Genomic DNA, 24,070 nt, shown 5'->3' with positions numbered 1-24,070 from the left:
TGAGCTTCCGGCCCAGATATAACAAAATGTGAGGGGAGCCTCAATTCATCATTCTCTTATGCCAAAGAAATATGTGGCGTACCACAATTTGCAATAATACCTCAAGGGTTGTCCATTTAATTGTTGGAACTTCAGGTTCTCAACACTGTTAGATTTTGAACCTCAAGCCAAAATCACATGTTCTCATGGTATGGACATTTAATCCCCTTAGATTTTGAACTTCGGGCCAAAATCACATATTCTCATGGTATGGACATTTTTACAATTTTCTGTACATATTTCTGGACTTCAAGCCCTTACATAATTGTCCATGTTTTGAGGAACTTCTGGCATCTCATTTAATTGCTCATCCATGAGTTTAAGGAACTGCAGGTTCCTTTTTTTGAATAGTGATGGTTTACCCAAAATTATTAATATTTATGTATACGTCACTATTCATATATCCGGTACTATTCATCAAGTCATGAATACGTATCTATTCATGTGTACAATACATTTGCCAGTACAGTTATCATCCATGTGTACGGCATTATGAACCAATACGGTACTGTTACATCATTAAGGAACCCCAGGTCCTTATTTACATGTCAGGGATCAAGGACCCTCAAGTCCAATTACATGTTTACAAATATAGTACCGGAGAGACTGCCAGCTCTCATATTAACATCATCATCAAGGATCTTCAAGTCCTGATGTAATTGTATGATGAGGATCAAGGAACTTCTGGTCCTGATTTGCATACTGTAAAAAAACTCATCATACAGCACATTTAATCCATAAAATAAATTGCTGGTAAATAAATTACTGGTATGGACGATAAACCCGCACCACACTTTAAATAAATGTAAATGTGCGGTAAATTAAATTCATAAAGTTAAGGTGCTTGTATGGGCATTAATTCTGCTCCATACATTTAAATAAAAGTAAAGGCGTGGACGATAAACCCGCACCACCATTTTAAATAAATGTAAATGTGCGGTAAATTAAATTCATAAATTAAATTGCTTGCTGTATGGACGTTAATCCCGCACCATACCTTAAATAAAATTAAATGTGCGGTAAAGTAAATTCATAAATTAAATTGCTTGCTGTATGGACGTTAATCCCGCACCATACCTTAAATAAAATTAAATGTGTGGTAAAGTACATTGTGCTTGTATGGGCACTAATTCTGCTCCATACATTTAAATAAAAGTAAAGGCGTGGACGATAAACCCGCACCACCCTTTTAAATAAATGTAAATGTGCGGTAAATTAAATTCATAAATTAAATTGTTTGCTGTATGGATGTTAATCCCGCACCATACCTTAAATAAAATTAAATATGCGGTAAAGTAAATTCATAAATTAAATTGCTTGCTGTATGGACGTTAATCCCGTACCATACCTTAAATAAAATTAAATATGCGGTAAAGTAAATATGCTTGTATGGGCACTAATTCTGCTCCATACATTTAAATAAAATAAATGTGGGGATAAAAACCACCACAAAAAATATAGAAGGTGAAATTGTCCATATAATTTCCATATATAAGGATAAAGTAAAGACAATTATTTGTGCATTCATATCAACACCACAATCAAATAATATGATATTATTATACTAATATATTAGTGGAAAGCTAGACATATCATGTTGGCTTTTCTTCTTTTCACTTGCAATTAAGTTGAACTTGTTGTGTAGAGAAATAATAAAATAATAGAAAAAGTAAAAGGCATAGAGCTTATCCTTACAGTTGGTTTGCTCGTATATCTCTCTTGCAGACCACAGCTCCTCCACTACTTTTCTTCCTTACATCAACATAAGGGTTAGTAGTATAGATAATAGTGCAACACAAAAATTATACCTGAGAGCTTCTCGTGCTGATAACGTGTTATAAAATGAACTGAGATATGTGCGAATATTGAGCGGCACGTAAAGTAGATGAGACACAGTATTTAACGAGGTTCGGCTATGCCTACGTCCTCGGAGAGCAGCAACAGTAACTTTTCACTATGTAGAATAATAGGGCTACAACTTTAGTGTTTACAATATGTATGGCTCATTCAATTTTCTCTCTTGGAGAATTTCTCTCTTGCTCTCTTTCCTCTCAACTCACTCACCCTCATTCTTCCTTCTCTTCCTCTTCTATATGTGTAAACTTCTCTTGATGGAGGTATCTATTTATAGGCCTAAGACATTGGTTGTTCACCTCACAATATAATTGGTAGACAACATCATTAATATTCTTCAATCAACAACATCATTAATATTCTTCAATCAATTGGGTAGTGGTTTAGTTTGATGGGTGTGTGGTTAAATTTAGTGAATGTTAATTGGCTATGTGGGCTTCACCTATTCTTCTTTACTTATCCTTCATTACAACAAAAATTAAAATTTCAAAGGAAAAAATGGTAATTCAGCCTAAAACATTTCGCGTCGTGTAAACTTTGCATCGGCAAACCAGTGTAATTAGAGATTCGCCGAAACACTACTTCCCACTTTGCGATCAAATTAAAGCAAAAGTATTATTAACAATACAAATATCTCTCACGCTTCCTTCAATTTCGATCTCACCCATAACTCTCTCTCTCTCTCTCTCTCTCTCTCTTTCTCTCTCTCTCTCTCTGTGTTTTCATTCTCTGAAACGAAATCTCAGCGGAGGCAAAGCCACAGCTCGAGCTGAGAAGAAGAAGAAGAAGATGGCGCCGCCAGCAGCAGCGGCAGCAGAAGGGCAAGTCCAACGCGGACAACAGCAAGGAGGAGGAGGGTTTGGTCAGAGCATCACTGGAATCATAAGGATTGCTGTGTTTTGGTACTTCGCTTCCAAATTCTTTTCTCCCAAAAAGCCTTCTGACCCCACTCAACTCAGCACCAATCTCTTCCAAAAGGCTGAACCCCTGGTCTGAATCATCTCTCTTTCTTACTCTTCCTCTTTTTCTCATTAATTTTCTCAAATTTGTATGCTTTACTGAGGTTTTGGTTGTTTTTGAGATCTGGGTACGCTGTATCTCTCTTTATTTTTGCCGATTATTTTAAGTTCCTGTTTTTGTGTCTTCAACATACGTAAAAATAAATCTTTTGGCTACCAAATAACATGGCTTAGGGGAAGTATATAATTATAAATATTAAGGGCTTAAGCTGAGTATGTACTTCCTCCACCATACTCGAAAGTTATAATTTATTACAACTGAATATAAATAAAAAGGACAGTTGTTTGACCTACATGTTTATGACAGTTGGAAGTTTATTGAAACTCATATGGATGTTGAAGTGCTACCGTAGCAACTGTGTGTATAGATAGGATGGGAATATTGCCGCCTGCTATGTATGGTTTCAAAACACAATTATTTGTACAGAGTGAACTTTTTTTCTTCTCATAAATAAAAAGCTATGATGGAAATAAACGCACACATGGTTACATGTGCACTAAGATTGTTAGATAAATGGAGTATACAGAGAAAGATATATGTGGAAAAAAATAAACTTGGCGGTGAATGGTGTTATGGGGAAAAATCGCATTTCTGGTTTAAATCTTTATGTGTTACAGGTTTAAGCAAACTGCTAACTGTTATTGTTTCAGAGTAGGCCTGATTTGGCATTTTATACCACTATTTTCCTTTAGAGCTTTTCCATTCTCATTGTCAAACTCAAATTTTTGATGATTTCTATTCAGGATATGTGGTTGTATCTTTCTGAACGTGAAAAGTTCAATGAATTCGGCAGTGAACGTGAACTTGTTTGGCATGAAACTAATATTCCATATGCTCTCTGGGGGCCAGAGAGTACCAGATCTCTTTCTATGAAGTACTATCCATCTGAGGTATCGCTTATAGACTTATCTATATGACACATGATCAATTAATATTCTCATTACTAGTTTCCAATAGGTTGCAAAGTTCAAAGATATGAAGATAAATATTTCTTCTTTCAGGCATTAAAGCACAATGGAAGTCTCTATGCTCATGTTTTCTTTGCACGCTCTGGTTACCCTCCAGACCCAAGTGATCCAGAGTATCAGCCTCTTGCTGTATTTGGAAAGACACACTGTAAGATTGTCTCCTGGAGTTGATCCATAAAGTTTCTTTTCTAATTCTTTCATTTTATCATGAATACTGGAAATAAATTTATCTTTTTGTTCATCTCAGCTGTTGTGACACACCTGCCGAAGCCGAAAGCTGATAAAAAAAGGAGTTTGCTGGGGGACTCGAAAGGCTCTGACGAGAAGGAACCACTAATTGAGGCACGCTCTTTTTTATTTACTGATTCCATAGATTGTTCTGAGATTACTGTTTATGAGTGAACTTCAAATTTTGATTACTAGAATCTCAAATCTGTTGGGAATTGGTATCGTATACAATTGTTCCACATCAGAGAAGGGACAAAGGGTAGCTGTCTGAAAATTGTACCAAGGAATTTTGAGATAAAAACCCACACCTTGAGTCAAGAGAAAAGCTTAGGTGGATAGTTAAGTACTGAGGAGTATTGGCTGAGTGGGCCTGGACTTGATTGAGGCTCGAGTTCAACAGATTTTGGATCTCGAAAATATTTATGGGTTAGTTCACATATTGAAAGTAGGCTTTTAAAAAAATGAAGTACTTGTTAACAAAATAATTTCCTCTAATAATTAATATGCTTCACAAAAGAGGCTCTGCCTATTTTGACCATTACATTCGTATCTGTTCCAAAAAAAGAACAAAAAAAGGGAAAAAAAAATGTCAATTCATAGAAGACTAGTGGTAACTCTATTCTCTTTATCTGTTAACCATACATGTAAGAATAAAAAACCTTTCTAGAGTTGGTTCATAAGAGGAGAAACTATCCAATCTATACAGTGTGGTTAAATAGTATTAAGTCTTTACAACCCACCGGTGAATGCTATATTTCGTGTATATATTATATCATACTATCTTATGAAGTTTATTAGATTAACTGTTAGTGGTTGGTTTAATATTTCCTAAACTTTTAGCGATATGGATATCACTCTGTCAACATTTCTGTGTATTCAGGCCGGTGATGTTTTTTTAATATCAATATGTTTGTCTATCAGAAAATCTGTTTGTCCTTGATAATAAAACATTGATTACCATCTTGTTCTTTTCAATAGTGAAATGTTGCAACATTGTTAACTTCGACTTCTCATAAATAATACATGATGAAAATTTATGTTCTTTTTAATAGTGTTACGGTCATAAGTCCTAATGAAGTCCATGTTGGTTGTTTCAGGTAGTTGATGATACTCAAGGTGATTCTGAAGATAATGGTCCTGTGGAGTGGGTTTCGTATTGGAAACCAAATATTACTATTAATCTGGTTGATGATTTTACGGGGTATGTTTTCTGAGTTTGAAATAACTACAATGTTTGGCAAGTATTTGGCAGAATGTTTTATTTATAGGAACTTGCTTAGGAGTTTAAAAGTTGAAATACTGTAGGTTGATTTAGTATGGGATTTATTTTGCCAAAGGTCCTAACATTACTAATTATATAAATTGTAATTATTTTTTTATTGTTACCCAGAGAAAAAGTGCTCACTCCATATTGCTACCGTTTTCTCTTTCCCATGTTACAAGCATTTTTTCCCGATGAATTTTCCAATTCTTGGGTTTTTCCGTCTGCAGGTACCCTCATAATGCTGTTCCACCTAATGTTGCCCCTTGTATCCTTCTACTGTATTTGACGGTCATGCTTTCTGGTCTTATAATGAGATTGCTGGGTGATTATTTTCTCTATTGGTTTGAAAGATTGTTAATCCTGGGAAATGCCCTCAAATAGCACTATTACTGTAGCCAAGTCCCATTATATCGATATCATCTCGATATGATGTTGATACTATCAATATTTTCTATTATTTTTATTGCAAAAACTCCCATATAGTCTTGATATGACATAAATAAAGTTCAATATTCTGATGATACTGTCGAATTGCTACAGTAATAATAGTACATGATTTCATGCCATGTACAATTTTGTCCCTGAACTACGTTGATGTGTCTTGTTTTGTCTCCACGCAAGCACTTACACACACTGACAAATACTGACATAACTTAGAATGTAGTCCTGGATATCTCTCCTGTTAATTTGGTTTCTGGTAATGGGGATATCTGGGAATACACCGTAGCTTATATATTTTCTATACAGTTGCTGCCATGCTAATACCCGTAGTTTAAGACATTGGCTGAGTTATATTTTTCCCTGCTGCATTGTGTCTGACCACAATGCTGCAATAAAGTGATGCATGCAGTTACAATAATGCCAGTTAGAAACATCATACTTTCCTGCCACTGCACACACTGAGCTTTCTTCAATTTCCTGTTTTCTCGTTATGTCAAATGAAAAATCCGAATATACTTGGAATCCTCATTTGGGAATAAAGCTTTGGTTAGTGGAGGGGATTTATATTCTTGAAAGCTATATGCATATGTATGGAGCATAGGTGGCTTTTCATTATGGAAAAAAATTCATATTGTTTTTTTATTTATATTTTATAAAAATATGTTCCTTTGAGAATATATGATTTTCAATATGTATGTTGATAAATTCTTAGATTTGTCCTTGTCGCTATTGTGTTTTGGTGGTTGTGTGCAAGCAGTAACTTGACTGGAGCCTCTATATGACTAAAATGTGGGTTTCTGAGGTAAAACATGCTAAAGCCAGGAGTTTTGGGTTTCTTAACTTCAGCTTTGCAGACTTGAATCTTGAGCCTAGTACTGGGAACTACTTTCCAACTATTTTCTTCAACGAATTTTGGTTACTTCGAGATAAGATGATAGCAATTAATGAGACAGTGAAAGAATTGGCTCTTAACCTGGAGGTAGGTCCCATAAGCATGACCAAGTGGCAACTATTCCTGCAGATTGATCAGTCTTTCCAAATTCACCGTAGTTATGGAAGCATGCTTGAGGGTGAGGCTGATGAACTGAAGGTATTGCTTATTTTTGTTACTGTAGGAGATTGGCTGGCATTTGCATTTAATAAATTCAATAGTCGGTTTTTTTTGCTATACTTTCTACAGTGCTGATTTTCAGTTGAAATTTGGTAAATTAGATTGAGATACTACATTTCAGATATTGGGGAGTCCAAAAAATAAAACAAATGATATATAATGCATTGTAAAGTAAGCACTGTGGGATGACTGAATGAGAACAGTTGGGATTCCAATGTTGTGATTAGGAGCACAAGTTGCTGCCATGGGAAGACCTCGCCCAAGGCATCAATTCTTTCTCTTCTTGTTATCGTTGGAGGTGGGTAATGGGAATAGGGCGAGGTTTGGGAAGAGTGCTGGGTTGGGAAAACTGCTCTCCTTGTAGTGTCACTATCCCCACAACACCTCCATGGCTAGTATGTTTGTTCATCTTATTTCCTATCCACTGCTGTGGAGTTTTGGGCTTCGTATGAATCTTAATGATGAGGAAGTGGGGGAGTGTGCTTTGTTTATATCACAATCAGAGTGTTGGGTGACATCTTGTAAATCCTACTGATGGAAGCTGATGGAAACCCTTATCTTTCTTCTTTTATCGCCTCTATTTTAATTTGGAAGGCCAAAGTACCTCCTAAGGTACATCTTTTCAGCTTGGAATAGCTCATGGGAGGGTTTTCCATCAACTTTCATCAGTAGGATTGATAAGAAAATGCCCCTCAAGTGTCATGGGTGTTTCTTCCCATTGGTGTGTTGCGTATTAAAAGGTTGTTAGTACGGGTTATCTGTTCATTGCCCTGGCTGCTTTATGCTTACGGTTTAGGCTGTTTAGGGGGTCCAATTTGAGCTGGATTGTTCCACAATCTTGTGTGGCTTTATTCTGCGAGAGGCCTAAGTTGTTTGGTGATAGGAAGAGGGGTGTGGTTCTGGGGATAATTCTTTCGTTTCTATATATTCAGTTTGGAGAGTTGTTTCCTAGTGCCTTGTTCTGTTGTTGTGGATGCTTGTTTTTGCTGCTTTTGCTAAGAGCTTTTTTTGTGTAGTGGACTTCTTGTCCTCTGTTTTTGTATTTGTTTGCTTTAATCAATGAATTCTGTTTCATATAAAATAAAATATGATCTAGTCATTTAGTGTAAAGTTACCTAGGAGGTACCTGTTAGAAATCCATGCAATATATAAAGTCTTAACCTTGCTCATAAATATGGTATAATGTTCATAAAAATATTAATATAAAAGAAATGAACGGATTTTTGAAGATGTGAGGGGGCAGAAGTGGAGGAGGTGCGGGAAAAGGCAAAGTACTGGGCAGTGCTGTAGGCTTCTGTTTCTCCTATTTTTGGGAATTCATCTCTTTCAACCATTTTGCTTGATTGGGCTGCAGTGTCTTCATTAGGATTGTTTTTCTCATAGTTGTAAATGTCTGTACTAGTTTTCTTGTTTCCTTCTATTATTGCTGGAATACTTGTCCACTTTTCTGTATGGTTTTTTAATGAAAAAAATTTTCTCCCTTTCTTAAAAAAAAAATATAAAATATATATATAATATAAAAGAAAATCTGCATATACTGCCGCTTTTTAATTATTTATTATTGCAAATTTGTGGACCTAGAACCTTAGGGGAAGTAGAGGATTGGGTAACTAGTTCACTTATTTTATTTTGATGTGATTAAATTGCACTTTAGATGATTATTGAAACTTTTTTGGGTAGTTAGTTTAATGTGTTTTTCTGGTGGAATTTCATTAATTTAATAATTTTCATGATTCTTGCTGCTTTAGTGGTTTTCTTGTCTTTTCAAATCTTAATTGATTTGTAATGCTTTACAGAGAGTATTCTTGGAAGGAAATCCTTACCTCCTTGGAATCACAATGGTTGTTTCTTTACTTCATTCAGTGTTTGACTTCTTGGCATTCAAGAATGGTGAGTGATTGTTCTTTTAGTTTTCTTTTGTTTTATTTACTCGTATAACATTTTGAGGATTATGGGATGGCTTGTTAGTCTAAACTTTTTCTCTGCAGATATTCAATTTTGGAACAAAAATAAGTCTATGGAAGGACTGTCTGCAAAGTCTGTTATTGTGAGCTTCATATGTCAGCTCATTGTCTTCCTCTATCTACTTGACAATGATACTTCGTGGATGATACTTATAAGTTCTGGAATTGGCTGCTGCATTGAGTTTTGGAAAATTGGGAAGGCTATGCACATTGAGGTATGTCAGTTTAAGTTTGCATACTGTCACAATGTATTAGGCCAAATAACTTACCACACTTTGTCTTACTTTTTTTTCCCCTCATTTTTTTTGGACCTATTAGCAACTCTTTTTGAGTTATGTTCTAAGTTCTTGGAAAGAGTGAATTGAAGGTTAGCTGGGTGGATAAAAGCTGTCTATATGTGTTTATAAAGGAGACTTTGATTTAGTCGGTTGTGAGTAGCTTTCCTACAAATTAATAAAGGATTTTCTGTGGGATGTTAAGATAGAAAGGAGAGGGTGCAAAGATTGGGTATTTAGGAAGAGAGTTATTTTGGCATTGATTTTTCGGGAAGAGAAGGTGGGAAGAGAAAAATATTTAGCATAATATTCGGTTTCTTAAGAAAGGTTTCGATACGTGGTGATTCTATACTTGTTACGAATCTGTACGTTTTCCAAATGTGAGATTTATGGATTGTTTTAGTTTTGAGTTTGTCTATGTGTTGGGGCCCACCTTTGCAATGTGGTATGATATGAACCGTCCATTTTCTGCGTCTTCATTTAAGAATCATTCATGCAAAAAAAAAAGGCAAAATCAGAAATCATATATATCCGTTTGATTGTCAATTATGATAAAATAAATTGACGAACACAATGTTTCCATTAGCGGTGAATGATGACGATGATAATCAAATGGAACATGTGTGTTGAATTATCATCAAATAAGGAGATGAACACAACGTTAATAGACACTGAAATGTGATGATGATAATCAAATGGAATATATGTGTGTGTTTGTAGGGTGTTAACTCTTATTGAAGAGTGCTGTTATCTAATACGAAAATTGCCCTATGTCTGATTTCCACCTATATGGCTATATCACATGATACTTTATGCTGTTATCTGCTAATGTTTGAAACTCTGCATATTTGAGACTCAGTGTCGTGACATAGCTATTTTAAACAATGATCCTGATCTCTAGTTTACGTAGTTTATAAAATTAACACACTTGTGTCCTTTCCATCTCAAGATTGATAGAACAGGGAGGATACCTATGTTGAGGTTCCGAGACCGTGAGTCATATGCAGGAAATAAGACAAAAGAATATGATGATATGGCGATGAAGTATTTGTCATATGTGCTCTTCTTCCTTGTTGCATGCTCCTCTGTTTACTCACTTAAGTACGAGCGTCACAGGAGCTGGTATTCTTGGATTCTCTCTTCACTCACGAGCTGTGTTTACATGTTTGGTAAGTTCTTGGTTCCATCCATTGTTTGCTATGCTAATATGGCCCCTTATTTTTAAAGTAGCAGCAAATTGCATTACTTGTTAATTACTTGAAACCATTTCAATTCTCTTTATGACTGTTGTGTATACCTCACTTACTGACGCTGGACTTCTTTGTATAACTGTAATCTAGGATAAGTTTATGTCTGTTCCCTTTTATTCAATCTAAAACCTTAGAATGAAGATACTGATGAGCATAATCAAGACTTTGTAGTGAGAACTAAGTAATCTATTTTTGTCTTAGGCTATTAGCATTTTCCTTATCTATTCTATTGTTCTATATACTGGTTTCATTTGCTTTGGTAACCCTCTGATTTAATAATAGTTTTTTCAGAATTGTGCTAGCATCTCATAATAGTGAGTTTACACAAAAATCAACCTTCCTATATTATGTATACTAGGTTGTTAACCTTATTTGTGGTAAAAATTTAATGATTGATGCCCTTTGTTTTGAATACATTGTCATTGCAGGTTTTATTATGATGTGCCCTCAATTGTTCATTAACTATAAGCTGAAGTCAGTGGCTCATCTACCCTGGAGGCAGATGACTTACAAGTTCCTCAACACCATCATCGATGATCTATTTGCCTTTGTCATAAAAATGCCAATACTACATCGCCTTTCTGTCTTCCGTGATGGTAAGATGTGGTCTATTTCGTTTTATTTTCCTCGGTAGTCATATGCATAAATCTGTGTATATTTTGGGGGTTGGAGTTGTTTCTTCATTGAAATTTGAATGAGTTAGTCAATCACATTGGTGGTGTGGAATTTTATTCAGCTCCCATCATGTAGGTGTTTCAAATCATGATTTAGCTCATATTAAAAATAAATAAATAAACTAATTCACCTCCTGGAAGCTGCAGTCTGAGGTGGCACTATGTTGAAGTGAGGGGCCTCAAACAGCTCATAATCACCTTGTTCGGGAAGTAGTGTGGATATAGTTTAGTTAGGATATGAGAAAAGGTGTAACATTGATCTTCTAACGGGTGTAGAGGGGGTTTTGTCTTTTTAATCTGGTTTCTTCTTTGGTAGAACAGTGCTACTAAGCTAAAAAATCGGGGCTTGCCTTTTCTTTCTCAAGTTTTCCTGGTCTTAGTAGAGGGGAAGTCGGTATTCCTGTATTAGGCTGCCCAGGCCAGTGGTTATCGTGTTACATTTTGATGCACTATAAGTCACTATATAATATTCTGAAGGCCAGTTGAAACTAGTAGTTTATTCTGTCTGTTTGTTTGAACTTATTTTGGTTTGTGTCTGGTTCACATATTCCCCCCCTTTAATTTTATTATCTTCGTTCTTGCTTCACAGATGTCATATTTCTGATATACGTATACCAGAGATGGATCTATCCCGTGGACAAGAAACGTGTAAATGAATTTGGTTTCAGTGGTGACGATGAGGTCACAGATGGTGCAGTTGACACTGCTGTTAAGGAAGAAGAGAAGAAAACCAATTAAGCTTTTAAGTTATATAGATAATTTGATTTAATACAGCACATACTTTCAGTTAGGGTAAACATTATTCTAGTATTCTTGTTTTGCCCTTTTTGCTTTGTCCATTTACATTGGCTCTTGTTTTAGTAAATTATTTGGTTGTATGCCATGCCATCTCCTCGGGAAGACTTCTATGGCCAGTAGGTTAAGCAACTGTTACTAGCGCTCCTCTCAGATTCCTGTCACTGACTACAGTTTCTGTGATATTATTTAGAAAGTTGCCGCTGGAGGGGGTGATCCTTTTTTGGTCTGGTTGGAGAAGGTGATCAAACTAGGTGGTTTGTCTAAGTATGTAGTGTTTTCTTTAAATTTTTGAAGTCCGTTGATAATGCCACAAATTTTGATAATGCCTTTTGTAGTATTTTCCACCCTTTTGGATAAGTATTGATGTTTTCAGAACAATTGAAGTGGCTGGCAGAAGATCATATTCATTTATCGTTGTTAAAATCTCCTTTAGTCCCAGCTTTGAATGCTTAAAACAGTGTATTAAGAAATATTTCGCTTTATTTGGATGTACCATGTTTTGATGGTCAATCTTGCGACATCGAGTTGATAGTCAATTTTGCAAGTTGAATGATTTGAATCTTATTATAACTTCCAAATATTTCCATCAACAGGGTCTAGTTCTGTGGAAATGGGCTTAGACTTGTAGACCAGAGGTCTCAGGTCTGAATCCTCCTGACATTTCAATTGTGTGTGTGAAATCCCTCACTTTAATTAAAACTATAGTTTGTACTTTAAAAAAAAAAAAAAAAAAGTAAAATATTCTTGTTATTTTTTTTCTTTCTTTCGAATAATTAACAATCATTCATGTGTCAGGTTTAAACCCATATTATTTTAGTTTTGTGTGTTTGTATGAATCTCCCCTCCTTGTACTCAAAAAGGAAAAAAAAGAGAAAGGAATCTGCTCACTCGTTTTATGTTTGTCCCTATGATGGTTGGGTAAAATTCTCTATTACTTTGAAAATTATTGACTAGTTAACAAGTCAACTTTCTTTAGCGTGCAAGCGGGCTACTGCTAGCAATAAGAATTCTAGCAGACTTCTTCAAAATAGATTACTTGCGCCCCAAGTTATTGATTTCTAAGTAAGCGATTGTGAATTTGGGTGAGGAATATCTCCTAAGTAAGTTCTTTTCTTGCCTCAGACTAGTGAGGATTTTCACAATTTTTCACAGTACAAAACTTATAGTTCTGGCCAGAATAAATGATAAGATAGCAAATTGTTTTAGGCAGAACTGCCTTTTACAAAACTCAAAAAGAAAAAACCAACTCTAGAAAAACAAAAAGAGGGCTAGACTTCCATTTCTGCCTGGATAGGTGCTTCTGATCTGGCCTGGACTGGGTGTGCATGTGCTGGACTGGACTGTCAACACCTTCAACTGTCAGGTTTTAGCTGTATATCAATATCAACGTTCGAGTTTGGTAGAGCTTTAATCTATTTCAAGCCCTGGAAGGCTTTTTGAATGGGTAGAATTTGGGACCTCTTCAGTCTGGAAGGGGCAGAAGTGGCTAGACTTAATGATTACTAAACTGGAACTACACTGTGGTGCCTGTTCTACTTGATCAGGGCTCTCGATAAATTTGTTGAGGTTTTCATATTTGTAAAACTCAAACTTTGCTTGACTTGGCTTAAGCTGAACCAAATTTGTAACGAGAGAAACCTCGTTTTGAATGGCTTATTCCTCTAAGTCTGAACTGAAGTTGGAGATTCTGAATTGTAACTGGTTTCTTTCTTGTGGCTCAATGAGCTCTTGGTTGCTTTCAATGTTTTGAAGGCTTTTGAGATCAAGTGATCATTCTGAGTTTTTTGTTTTTGATTGATTTTTTTGCTGTCCTTTGATCTGTTCACATCTTCTCATATTTATAGAAAAATGCTGGAGTGGGTTTCTTTAATCTTAAAAATGGGCGGCCGATTTTCTAAAAATCAAGATCTTTTCATTTTTAAATATCAAAGAAAAGAGGAAGTTATCTGTTATGGCAGAGAAGAACCATCAATAATCAGTTTTCATGAAGGTCTTTTCCTTGCTTTTTCTGAAAGAAAAACGAACTCTTATTTGTTCCCTGTTGTTCTTTGTAGAGAGAGAAAGAAAACAATCTGTCATGATGGTCAATTTGCTTTTCTTGTTTTGAACAACTCCCTCTACTTATCTCTTAAAAAAGTAGTCTGCTTAACTCTTGGAAAGACCATCTATTCTGATGCAGAATTATATAGAAAGGGATTATGATCTTTTAGCTGCAGAGTCTCAGAGAAGTCTTTCTGTAATCCTGTCTTCATTAATTCCCAATCAACTTCTCCTGTGACTAGTTGAAATTGTTGACTTCTCAAAGTCAGATAGTCATGTGGGTTTCTCTGTGATCCGGGGCTGAGTGCATCACTTTTGCTTAAAGTGGTATTTTGGTCCATGTTTCAACTTGGGTAGAGAGCTGGCAGTTTTGATAAAACTGTTTTGGGTTTCTTCAATTTTAGGCTGTTCTCTACCTTCATTTAGCCATGTTAAGCCCAATTTTGAGTTTTGGGGTTGTGGGCTAAGCAATTCGCATGTACTGGACTTCCTTCCAATTTTTGGGTTTTGGTAAAAAATCTAACTTGGGTTTGGGCTTTTTGACTTTGGGCCCTCGATTCCAATTCTAGTCCAAACTGCTCGGGTCCTGATTTTGCCTCGTCCTTCTGGGCCACCAGCGTTGGGCTGGGTGCGTAAATTGTTGGCCCAAACAGAATATCCTTTCATAAATGATGTGTGCACTGTTATTGCTTATGGTAGAAGAATTTTTATGCCCTTCCTAGTTCAGCTTAAATAAAGTCGAAGAAATCTTGACCACCTAGGACTTGATCCATATTTTATATAATACAGGTGATAGTTTAAACTACTTTAAATTAATTTAATTTTTCGAATTTAGGTGCAATGCGTAGCAGACTTACTGCCTTGGCTGATTGACCTATCAATTTAGCCCTTTTTTGTGAATAAGGAAGATGTGACAATCTCCTCAAAATTTAAATACTATTGTTTAGATTAGGATTCACCCGCCTAACCGAAAAAATTTGGGTTTAGGTCGGGCTTTATATGGTTTTTTTATTTTTTGATCTGGGCCGGGTTCAAAGGAAAACTCATGAACAATCATTAACATATCATGAACATTTTATTCCTTTATGACACATCATAAATTCACACAAAAATTCTAAAATCATGGAAAAATGCCAGACCTATCAATTTAGCCATTTTTTATGAATCAAGAAGAGGTGACAATCTCCTCAAAATTTAAATACTATTGTTTAGATTAGAATTCACCGGCCCGACCCAAATTTTTTGGATTTAGGTAAGGCTTTATAGGGTTTTTTTATTTTTTGATCTGGGTCGGGGTTTCAAAGGAAAACTCATGAACAATCATTAACATGTCATGAAACATTTTATTCCTTTGACACTTCATAAATTCACACAAAAGATTCTAAAATCATGGAAAAATCATATTCATGTACATGTTACACACATGACATCAAATAGTACAAAAGCACAAAAGCCCAAAATACCACTCCTATGTAAGGATATCAATGGACTAGTACTGCCACATGTCAGAAGAATAAAGAGTAAAAGTATTGAAATATTGTTAGACTTGTTAGACAGTTTAGTAAAACTATTAGTATTGGTTAGAGAAGTTAGAAAACGTGTAAAAAGGCTTTAGCTAGGCTGAGATGAATAATGTAATTGTCTTCAGTTTAGATTTATGAGAAATACAACAATCGTCTTCTCTCTGCTTTATTTCTTGTATTCTTTGCTATTGTGTTCTTCAATCTTCCTATCTTAACATCCTATGCCGCAATCCCTACATCCATTTTTCAAAATCCTCCTTCATGTAACATCCAAAATTTCAAGTATCAACCATACATATATGAATAGATATGAAAGATAAGACATGGTATAACATTTACAACCATGAAACTGAGCCAATATGAAATCTAAAACTCAAAAGGATACTTTTTCATAAACCTTGACTCTAGATAACAAAATGAGTTTATTAGTGAAATCCTCAATTTTAATCTTATATTATACAAATAAAGTTATTTTTTTTTTCGTAATTACATTTTGCTGGAGTAAATGCCAATCCAAACAGGACAAAACAAATTTGATTAGTTAAACATAATATTGTCATTGGCCTATGATACATTATCATACATTCATGAAAGGGGAAGGACTATCATCCTAAGTTTCCTTAACTTAGGTCTTTTTATTTTATTTTATTTTTTGAAGTCAACAACAAAACAATTTCAACTCGAAGAAGAACAATTCTAAAACTCGGGTTGTTGTTGATTAAGTAGGGTTAATTATCGAATTGTCCTTAAATTATACACGGATTCAGTTATTGATAAATTATATATATATCCTTCAATTAATTTTTATTTTGGTACGCATCGCATTTTAGTCATTTTGTTAAATTTTTTTGTTTGTTATTTATCTGTCGAGGGTAATATAGACTTTTCATTGGGCAATGGTGGCAATGGTGAAAGCCACGGTCAAAGAGGAAGCCCAGTTCAAATTAGCTGAGGATTACCTCAAGCAATCCGCTATACTCATACGCATATTATTTTTCTACACGAACACTCACAAAGAGAACTAAAATTTCTATTTGTATTATTTTCATCTTTTAATCTAAAATTTCATGTGTTCTTTGGGTTTTTTTATGGGTCAATTTCAGTTTGGTACCCTATGGTTTCACTCGTAAGACATGTTTGTCCATGTCCTCTCAATTTTAACAATGAGGTACCCCCAACATTGAAAATTTGTTGCAATGTGGTTCTGACGTTAACTTAACCGTTTGAAAATCTATTAAGTATGGCATATGTTGGGCCTTTTAAAAAAAATATTTAAATGATAAAAAATTTAATAAATATTTTAAAGCTAATTTTTCAAATAAGATTAAAATGATAAATAAAAAATAACAAAAAACCCTCACCCACACCTTCCCATCGCCTCACCAAAACAGCTAGATAGAGTCATCGACCGCCTAGCTCATCAACGCAGAGAGTAAAAGAATTAGTTCAGTTTTGGGGGATTTTCAGATTTTGAATGTCTTCAAAGGACATTAGCTAAGGAATTTCATTAGGTGGAGTCTAGGTGCGTAGATGGTGTTTTTGAGAATTAACGATAAACACATTGCATTGGGGAGGGGGGAACTTATGCTGGGATTCGAATAGGTGACCAAGAGGGGGAAGGGGGAGGGACCTCACCATTGAGGTAAATGGTTAGTGAATAATAAGTTCAGTTTGGGGGATTTCATGCCATCATCTATAAATTTTTCCATGGAACTTGCAGTGTCATAAATTGACATGCTTCCATTTCTCAAAATGTAACCATATCATTATTCACTGTGTTAGTATGAAAATTTCTGTTGTCATTTCCTAGACTCTAGCATAGGTTGAAAATTAGTGTGTGAAGAATTGTTACTGGACGTTTTGGCACAACTCATTCAACCCCATACATCCGAGGCATGACTTAACCGATATGAGAAACTTGACTTCAGGTAAATCATGACATAATCATGCATTCATTATAGTATTCCTAGTTGGAGTTTTTTTCACTCAAGTATTTTTATGTTAATCTTATTTTTAATAGGATTAGATTTTATCTCTTGAGATTTCTTTCCTAGTTGGACTCTATTTTGATTTAAGTTAAAATATTATCTTTGTTTGGTCTAATTAATTTGTTTTAGGAGATATTGTTTCTCCATAAAAGAGTGGCTATTTGGTGTCAATCACTAAGAGTCCAGATTGGATCAAATCTGATATTCATGATTGAATAGAATTTGTGGTCTCCTATTTGGCGTCATTACTTAGAACCATATAGGAAGTTTGGCTTCTGTTATTCACAAGGCATCTAAATCTCATATTCATGGTAGGAAGTTTGCATGGGCTGATGAATTGATGTAGGATTCTAAGTGAATCAAATATGTTAAATGGCCAGAGATTGAGCACGTGGCTTGGTGCTCTTCTCTTGTAAAAAGGAGATTGTGGTTTGTATAAGAATATGATGTGATTCTTTGTTTGTGTGAGCTTTTTCATATTTTGTTTGAGCATCTAAAATTTTTAAGAAAGCTACTGTGCATTCATTTGAGATAAATCATTGAGTGTTCCATGTTTATTTGGTGATTTATCAAACACTCTCTTCATTCATATGCATGTCGGTGACTCATACAGTTGAGGGAACCAAGAAAGTGTTGGCGGTTTTCCTCCGGCGAGCTTGAAGCAATTGTGACCAGTATTGCGTTCAAATAAGGAGTGTCGAAGATCATCCCGTGACAGAAGTTGAGTTACGAAGAAGTCAGTAAACATTATCTAGAATGAGTCTAGGATAAGTGTGCAATTTTAATCATCCTACAGGTAATTTCACACTGTTGAAGGAAAATGTTAATATATTAAGAGCTCTCTAATAAAGATCAGAGAAATAATGCTTTAATAATTTCAAATCACCATTCTTGTTTTTAGTGGTTCTCGTGTTGTGATCATATTTCTTTTTTCTTCTACTGCAGCCAATAAACTTAACTTCATTACTTCAGTCACCATGAAGGTTTAAATTTATTTATTCTTTACTTCAAAACTTTCTCGAGTAACATGAAATCCTGCTTGATTAAATTAACACCGAGTTATTGACAAAAACAAGCAACTGGGCATGCACACACTCACATATAAGCATGTATAAAAAAAATTGAAGTATGAATTTTAAGGTCAATTATAGCAATTACACAATAAACTTCTCCTAAAAGGAAAAAAAGTTGAAAGCGTTTGTCCATTACAAGAGAAGAAGAAAAAAATTGAATCATTTTAGTCCATCGACCCATTCAAGCCAACTTAAAATAAAAATGAAAAGAAGGTATCCAAGCCAAGGTAAAGGATTTTCTCTAAGGGAATGAAATTTGTGTTTTCTGAAAAGGGGTATGTGTCACGTATGTGAGGTTAGTTAATATTTTTCTTTCTATCATCTTGTGTGGTTAGTTAACTAAAGAAAAAAAAAAAAAACAGAAGAAGATTTTCTGTGGTTGGGATGGGGGTGTGTGTGTCCGTGTGGGGTGTAAAAAATCAAGTCACCTAGGCTACCTATTAACTTTGGGTTATAAAAAATCAAGTCACCTAGACTATAGCCTAGGTTAATTTATGAAATTAATTAAAATACTTGAATACTAATGATTATTAAATAAAGAACAATTAAAACATAAATAATAAATAATATAATTAAATAAGGTTAAGATATTACTTAATTAATTACAAACTAACTATTTTTGTATAAAATAAATAAATAACAAAGTCCACATCATTAAATCAAGTTACCTAAACTATAGTTAGGTTAGCCTGGACATAGGACCGACCCTAGTTAGGACCTCGCGATTTCTGCTCATCATCTGCACTTGCCCAAACCTTCTCTCTCTCTCTCTCTCTCTCTCTCTCAAGAAAATATGATAAAATGATTTATGTATATTAATCTTTGCACAAGAAGTATACAATTATATAGTAGTCAGGAAAAGACAAGATCGTAAGTCTAAGGAATTTACATTGAGGAAAGAATCTCCAGAATCAACGTCAAAGGTAAAATTACATACATAATTGGAAAGAAGAGACAATAGTGTAACCAAAGTAAATAAGCTCCTTGCCTTATACAAGGTAATCTCGATAATTAGTCTCCAATCAATCTTGACAAAAGTCTTCCTTGTATCATGGCTTTGATTCTAATTTCCAATACTCCCCCTAATGTTGGAGCGTGTGGATGTCTAAAATGTTCAATTTGGACCGTAATTGTAAAAAAATCTTCTTTCTCCAGTGCTTTCATAAAGATGTCTCTAATTTGATCCTTGGAAGGCAGAAATGCGGTTTGTTTGTAACAAACCATCTTGTATTTTCTCATGAACAACATGACAATCAATTTCAATATGTTTTTTTTTCCGTGATAAACTAGATAATGCAACTTTGTTGTCACAATAGAGTATGTTGGCGTGACTTGTGGATATTGACTTACTTTCCTTACACACCAAGAATTCCTATTATAATTGTAATTGATTTACTTTAATTCCTGATTTCCTACTGTAAATAGATTTAGGAATTTATTATTTACTTGTCCATTCAGGTTTCGTTGTATTATAAATATGACCTCCTACAAGGAGAAGAATACACAAAAAATTCCCACAAACAAATATTCTTTCATAGTTTTCATATTTTAGCATGGTATCAGAGCGGCGATCTTGGAATTGCTGACTCTAGTTTCAAACCCCCGCCGCCGCTATGGGGGTTGATGATTTTTTCAACCCTCATGGAGGTAGCACCACCGACTCCTTCTCTCATTCTCAACCAACCATCGTTGAGTTGAGTGCCCAGATGGCTCCGCCCCTACAAATGCAGACTTTGACCCCGAACCCGATCCAGAATCAGGATCCTCTTTTGATGACCCCGACCCCGACCCCGACTATGACGACGACGACCCCGACGACCCCGACCCCGACTCCGAAGACGACCCCGACCCCCACGCCGATGATGACCCCAACCTCAAATTTGTCTCTGATTCAGACCCCGATCCCGATTTCGACTCCAACTCCGGCCCCGACTCAGGCTCAGATTCCGATCCAAATTCCTACTCAACTTGTATCCTATGCATCTTCCGCTGCACAGATTATGACTTCTAGACTAACGACCCAGACACATGGACCAAATTGCGCATATTGTGGTGATCCGAGACACACTTGTGAGACTTGTTTTAAATCGCATGGCTACCCCGATTGGTGGGCTACTCTTACAGATCGAGGACAATGCAATATGACCAGTAATGGTACTGGTTATAGATTCCATACTTCCGATAAGATTGATTCCAAGAGCTGGATAATTGATTCTGGTGCAACTGATCATATGACGTTTGACCCTGATGATTTTCTGAATACTACACAACCTCGACGAACCTGTATTGCAAATGCCAATGGTGTTACTTATCCTGTGACAGGGGCTGGCACTGTTGCACTCTCATCCTCTCTCACCCTGTCTAATACTTTACTTGTTCCATCTTTATCCACTATATTGTTGTCAGTTAGTCAGCTTACTTAACAATTGAATTGTTGTGTACTCATTTACCTGAGTTTTTGTTTGCTTCAGGATATTCACACTAAGGAGATTCTTGGTCATGGTACTAAGAGAGGGGGGCTATATTATGTCGATGACTTCAGTCCCGGCGTGGCTAACAGTGTGACACATCCCTTTGATAGCAAACAAAAGCAAATCTGGTTGTGGCATCGTCGATTGGGACATCCGTCTTTTAGTTATATGAAGCATCTTATACCAGATTTATTCTCAGGTTTCAAAGACTCCGACTTCACATCTGATACTTGAATTTTGGCCAAGAGTCACCGTGTGCCCTACCCGTTGAGTACGAACAAGTGTACTACTCCATTTACGTTAATTCACTCTAATGTCTGGGGACCTTCGCCTATCACTGCTCCTTCTGGTGTTCGATGGTTTGTCACATTCATCGATGATTGTACACGGATGACATGACTTTATTTGCTGAAGAATAAAAACGAAGTGTTTTTCCGTTTTCACTCCTTCCACAAACAGATGAAAACTCAGTTTAATGCTCAAATCCAGATTCTTCGCTCAGACAATGGTGGAGAATTTGTCAATCATGACTTTCAGACTTACTTCCAACAACATGGAATTATCCATGAGACGACTTGTCCTCAGACACCACAACAAAATGGTGTTGCTGAACGAAAGAATCGACATCTTCTTGAAACTGCTCGAGAACTTTTGATTGGCGCTCATGTTCCTCGCCATCATTGGGATGATGCTATTGTCACTGCAGTTCACCTGATCAACCGCATGCCTTCTGGTGTATTGACCTTTAAAACTCCCTTACAGGTGCTTGCGCAACACAGACCTCTGCCCTCTGTTTTGGTACTCACACCCCGAATATTTGGATGTGTGGCTTTCGTTCATCTCCACAAAAATCAACGTAGCAAACTTGATCCCTGTGCGCTTCGTTGTGTTTTTGTGGGTTATGCCACTCATCAGAAAGGTTACCGTTGTTATCACCCTCCTACCCAACGAACCTATGTCACTTTGGATTTGACCTTTCTGGAATCTGAGCTGTTCTTTCATGACCCATCATCCAATTCTGCGCTTCAGGGGGAGATACAAAGTGAAGAGCAGAATTGGAGCAACTTGGAAAACAAAGAAATTCTCCTATGTACAGAAATGATTGATCATCCCGAGTCTGGAGCACGAGATTACTCTCTGTTGAGAAGCGACCAATCACCCATTCATAGCGATCAATTGCCTGACCCACCTGATCCATGCGAAGATATTTCTGATCCAAGTATCACACCTACAGACAATAAGAACATCAAGATGAAGACTCCCCTTCTAACTCAACAGTACCAAGAGACTAATCTCCTGAGAATATCCTTGAGGTAACTACTCCTACTAGACTTGTGCATGTAGATGATAAAACTATTGGATATCAATTACCTTTCAGGCAAAATCATGGGAAGCCACCAAACCGTTATTCACCTGATATTGGCAAGACATCCAAGTATCCAATTGCAAATCATGTATCCACTGAGAAGCTGTCTGAACCACTCAAGGCTTTTGTGCATCAGTTGTCTACTATCCATATTCCAACCAAGGTTTCTGAAGCATTGAAAGATCCTAAGTGGGTCCAAGCTATAAAGGAGGAGATGAAAGCTCTTGAGAAAAATCAGACTTGGACATTGGAGACTATACCACGAGGAAAAAAGACTATCGGATGTAGATGGGTGCTTACTATAAAACACAATGCAGATGGATCTATCGAGCGATACAAGGCAAGACTTGTGGCAAAAGGGTACACACAGACCTATGGTATAGACTATGAAGAAACTTTTGCACCAGTTGCAAAGTTAAACACCGTCAGAGTCTTATTGTCCCTTGCAGCTAATTTGGATTGGCTACTACACCAGTTTGATGTAAAGAATGCTTTTCTACATGGCGAACTCACGGAGGAGGTGTACATGGACATTCCTCCTGGATATAATACTACTCAGACTGGAATAGTTTGCAAGTTATGAAAAGCATTGTATGGATTAAAACAGTCACCACGTGCATGGTTTGGACGGTTCACCATGGCAATGAAGAACAATGGTTTCAAACAGTGCAACTCAGATCATACTCTGTTCTTGAAACATCAAAAAGGGAAGGTAACAACATTAATAATCTATGTTGATGATATGATTATTACTGGGAATGATAAACAGGAAATATCACAGCTACAAGACTATTTGGCTATGGAGTTTGAGATGAAGGATCTAGGTGGACTCAAGTATTTCTTGGGAATTGAGGTGGCTCGATCGCAGCAAGGCATATTTCTCTCTCAAAGGAAATATGTCTTGGACTTGTTGGCAGACACAGGAATGCTAGATTGTAAACCTGCGGACACTCCTATTGTTCAGAATCATCATCTTGGAGAATATCTGGATCAAGTTCCAACTAACAAAGAAAGATACCAAAGGTTAGTGGGAAGATTGATCTATTTGTCACATACTCGACCAGACATTGCTTATGCGGTGAGCGTTGTCAGTCAATTTATGCACTCTCCAAGTGAAGACCACATGAATGTAGTTCTTCGGATACTTAGATATTTGAAGTCTGCACCTGGAAAAGGACTTATGTTCTCAAAGCATGGTCATCTAAATATTGATGATGCAGATTGGGCAGGTAATGTAACAGATAGAAAATCCACATCGGGTTATTTCATATTCGTGGGAGGTAATTTGGTGACATGGAGGAGCAAGAAACAGAATGTAGTAGCTTTATCCAGTGCAGAAGCCGAGTTCAGAGGCATGACTAAAGGGATTTGTGAACTTCTTTGGTTAAGAAAGTTACTTATTGAACTCAGGTATAAACCTACATCCACAATGAATCTCTTTTGTGACAACAAGGCTGCTATAGCCATTGCACAGAATTCGGTTCAGCATGATCGTACTAAACATGTTGAGGTGGATCGACACTTCATCAAACAGAAGCTTGAGGCTAAAGTGGTTCAGTTTCCTTTTGTGAAATCTGAGGATCAGTTGGCAGATATTTTGACAAAGGCGATTTCTAGTAAAGCATTCCACAATTCATTGGATCAGTTGGGCATTGGCGATATCTATGCACCAACGTGAGGGGGAGTGTTGGCGTGACTTGTGGATATTGACTTACTTTCCTTA

General features: G+C 36.2%; 1 protein-coding gene across 1 annotated transcript; it reads left to right on the top strand.

The window, feature by feature from the left end:
- On the top strand, window positions 2,505-12,430 carry LOC18780927 (cleft lip and palate transmembrane protein 1 homolog). The gene is made up of 12 exons (XM_007214608.2): window positions 2,505-2,883; window positions 3,657-3,803; window positions 3,915-4,029; window positions 4,129-4,223; window positions 5,207-5,310; window positions 5,601-5,638; window positions 6,669-6,904; window positions 8,722-8,815; window positions 8,914-9,104; window positions 10,114-10,333; window positions 10,843-11,010; window positions 11,678-12,430. The coding sequence occupies exons 1-12, from the start codon at window positions 2,683-2,685 to the stop codon at window positions 11,824-11,826; spliced, it is 1,758 nt and encodes a 585-aa protein (XP_007214670.1). The 5' UTR covers window positions 2,505-2,682; the 3' UTR covers window positions 11,827-12,430.

The sequence above is a fragment of the Prunus persica genome, chromosome G4, assembly GCF_000346465.2.
Source record: "Prunus persica cultivar Lovell chromosome G4, Prunus_persica_NCBIv2, whole genome shotgun sequence".
NCBI lineage: Eukaryota > Viridiplantae > Streptophyta > Magnoliopsida > Rosales > Rosaceae > Prunus > Prunus persica.
This window is presented reverse-complemented; position numbering and strand designations above follow the sequence as displayed.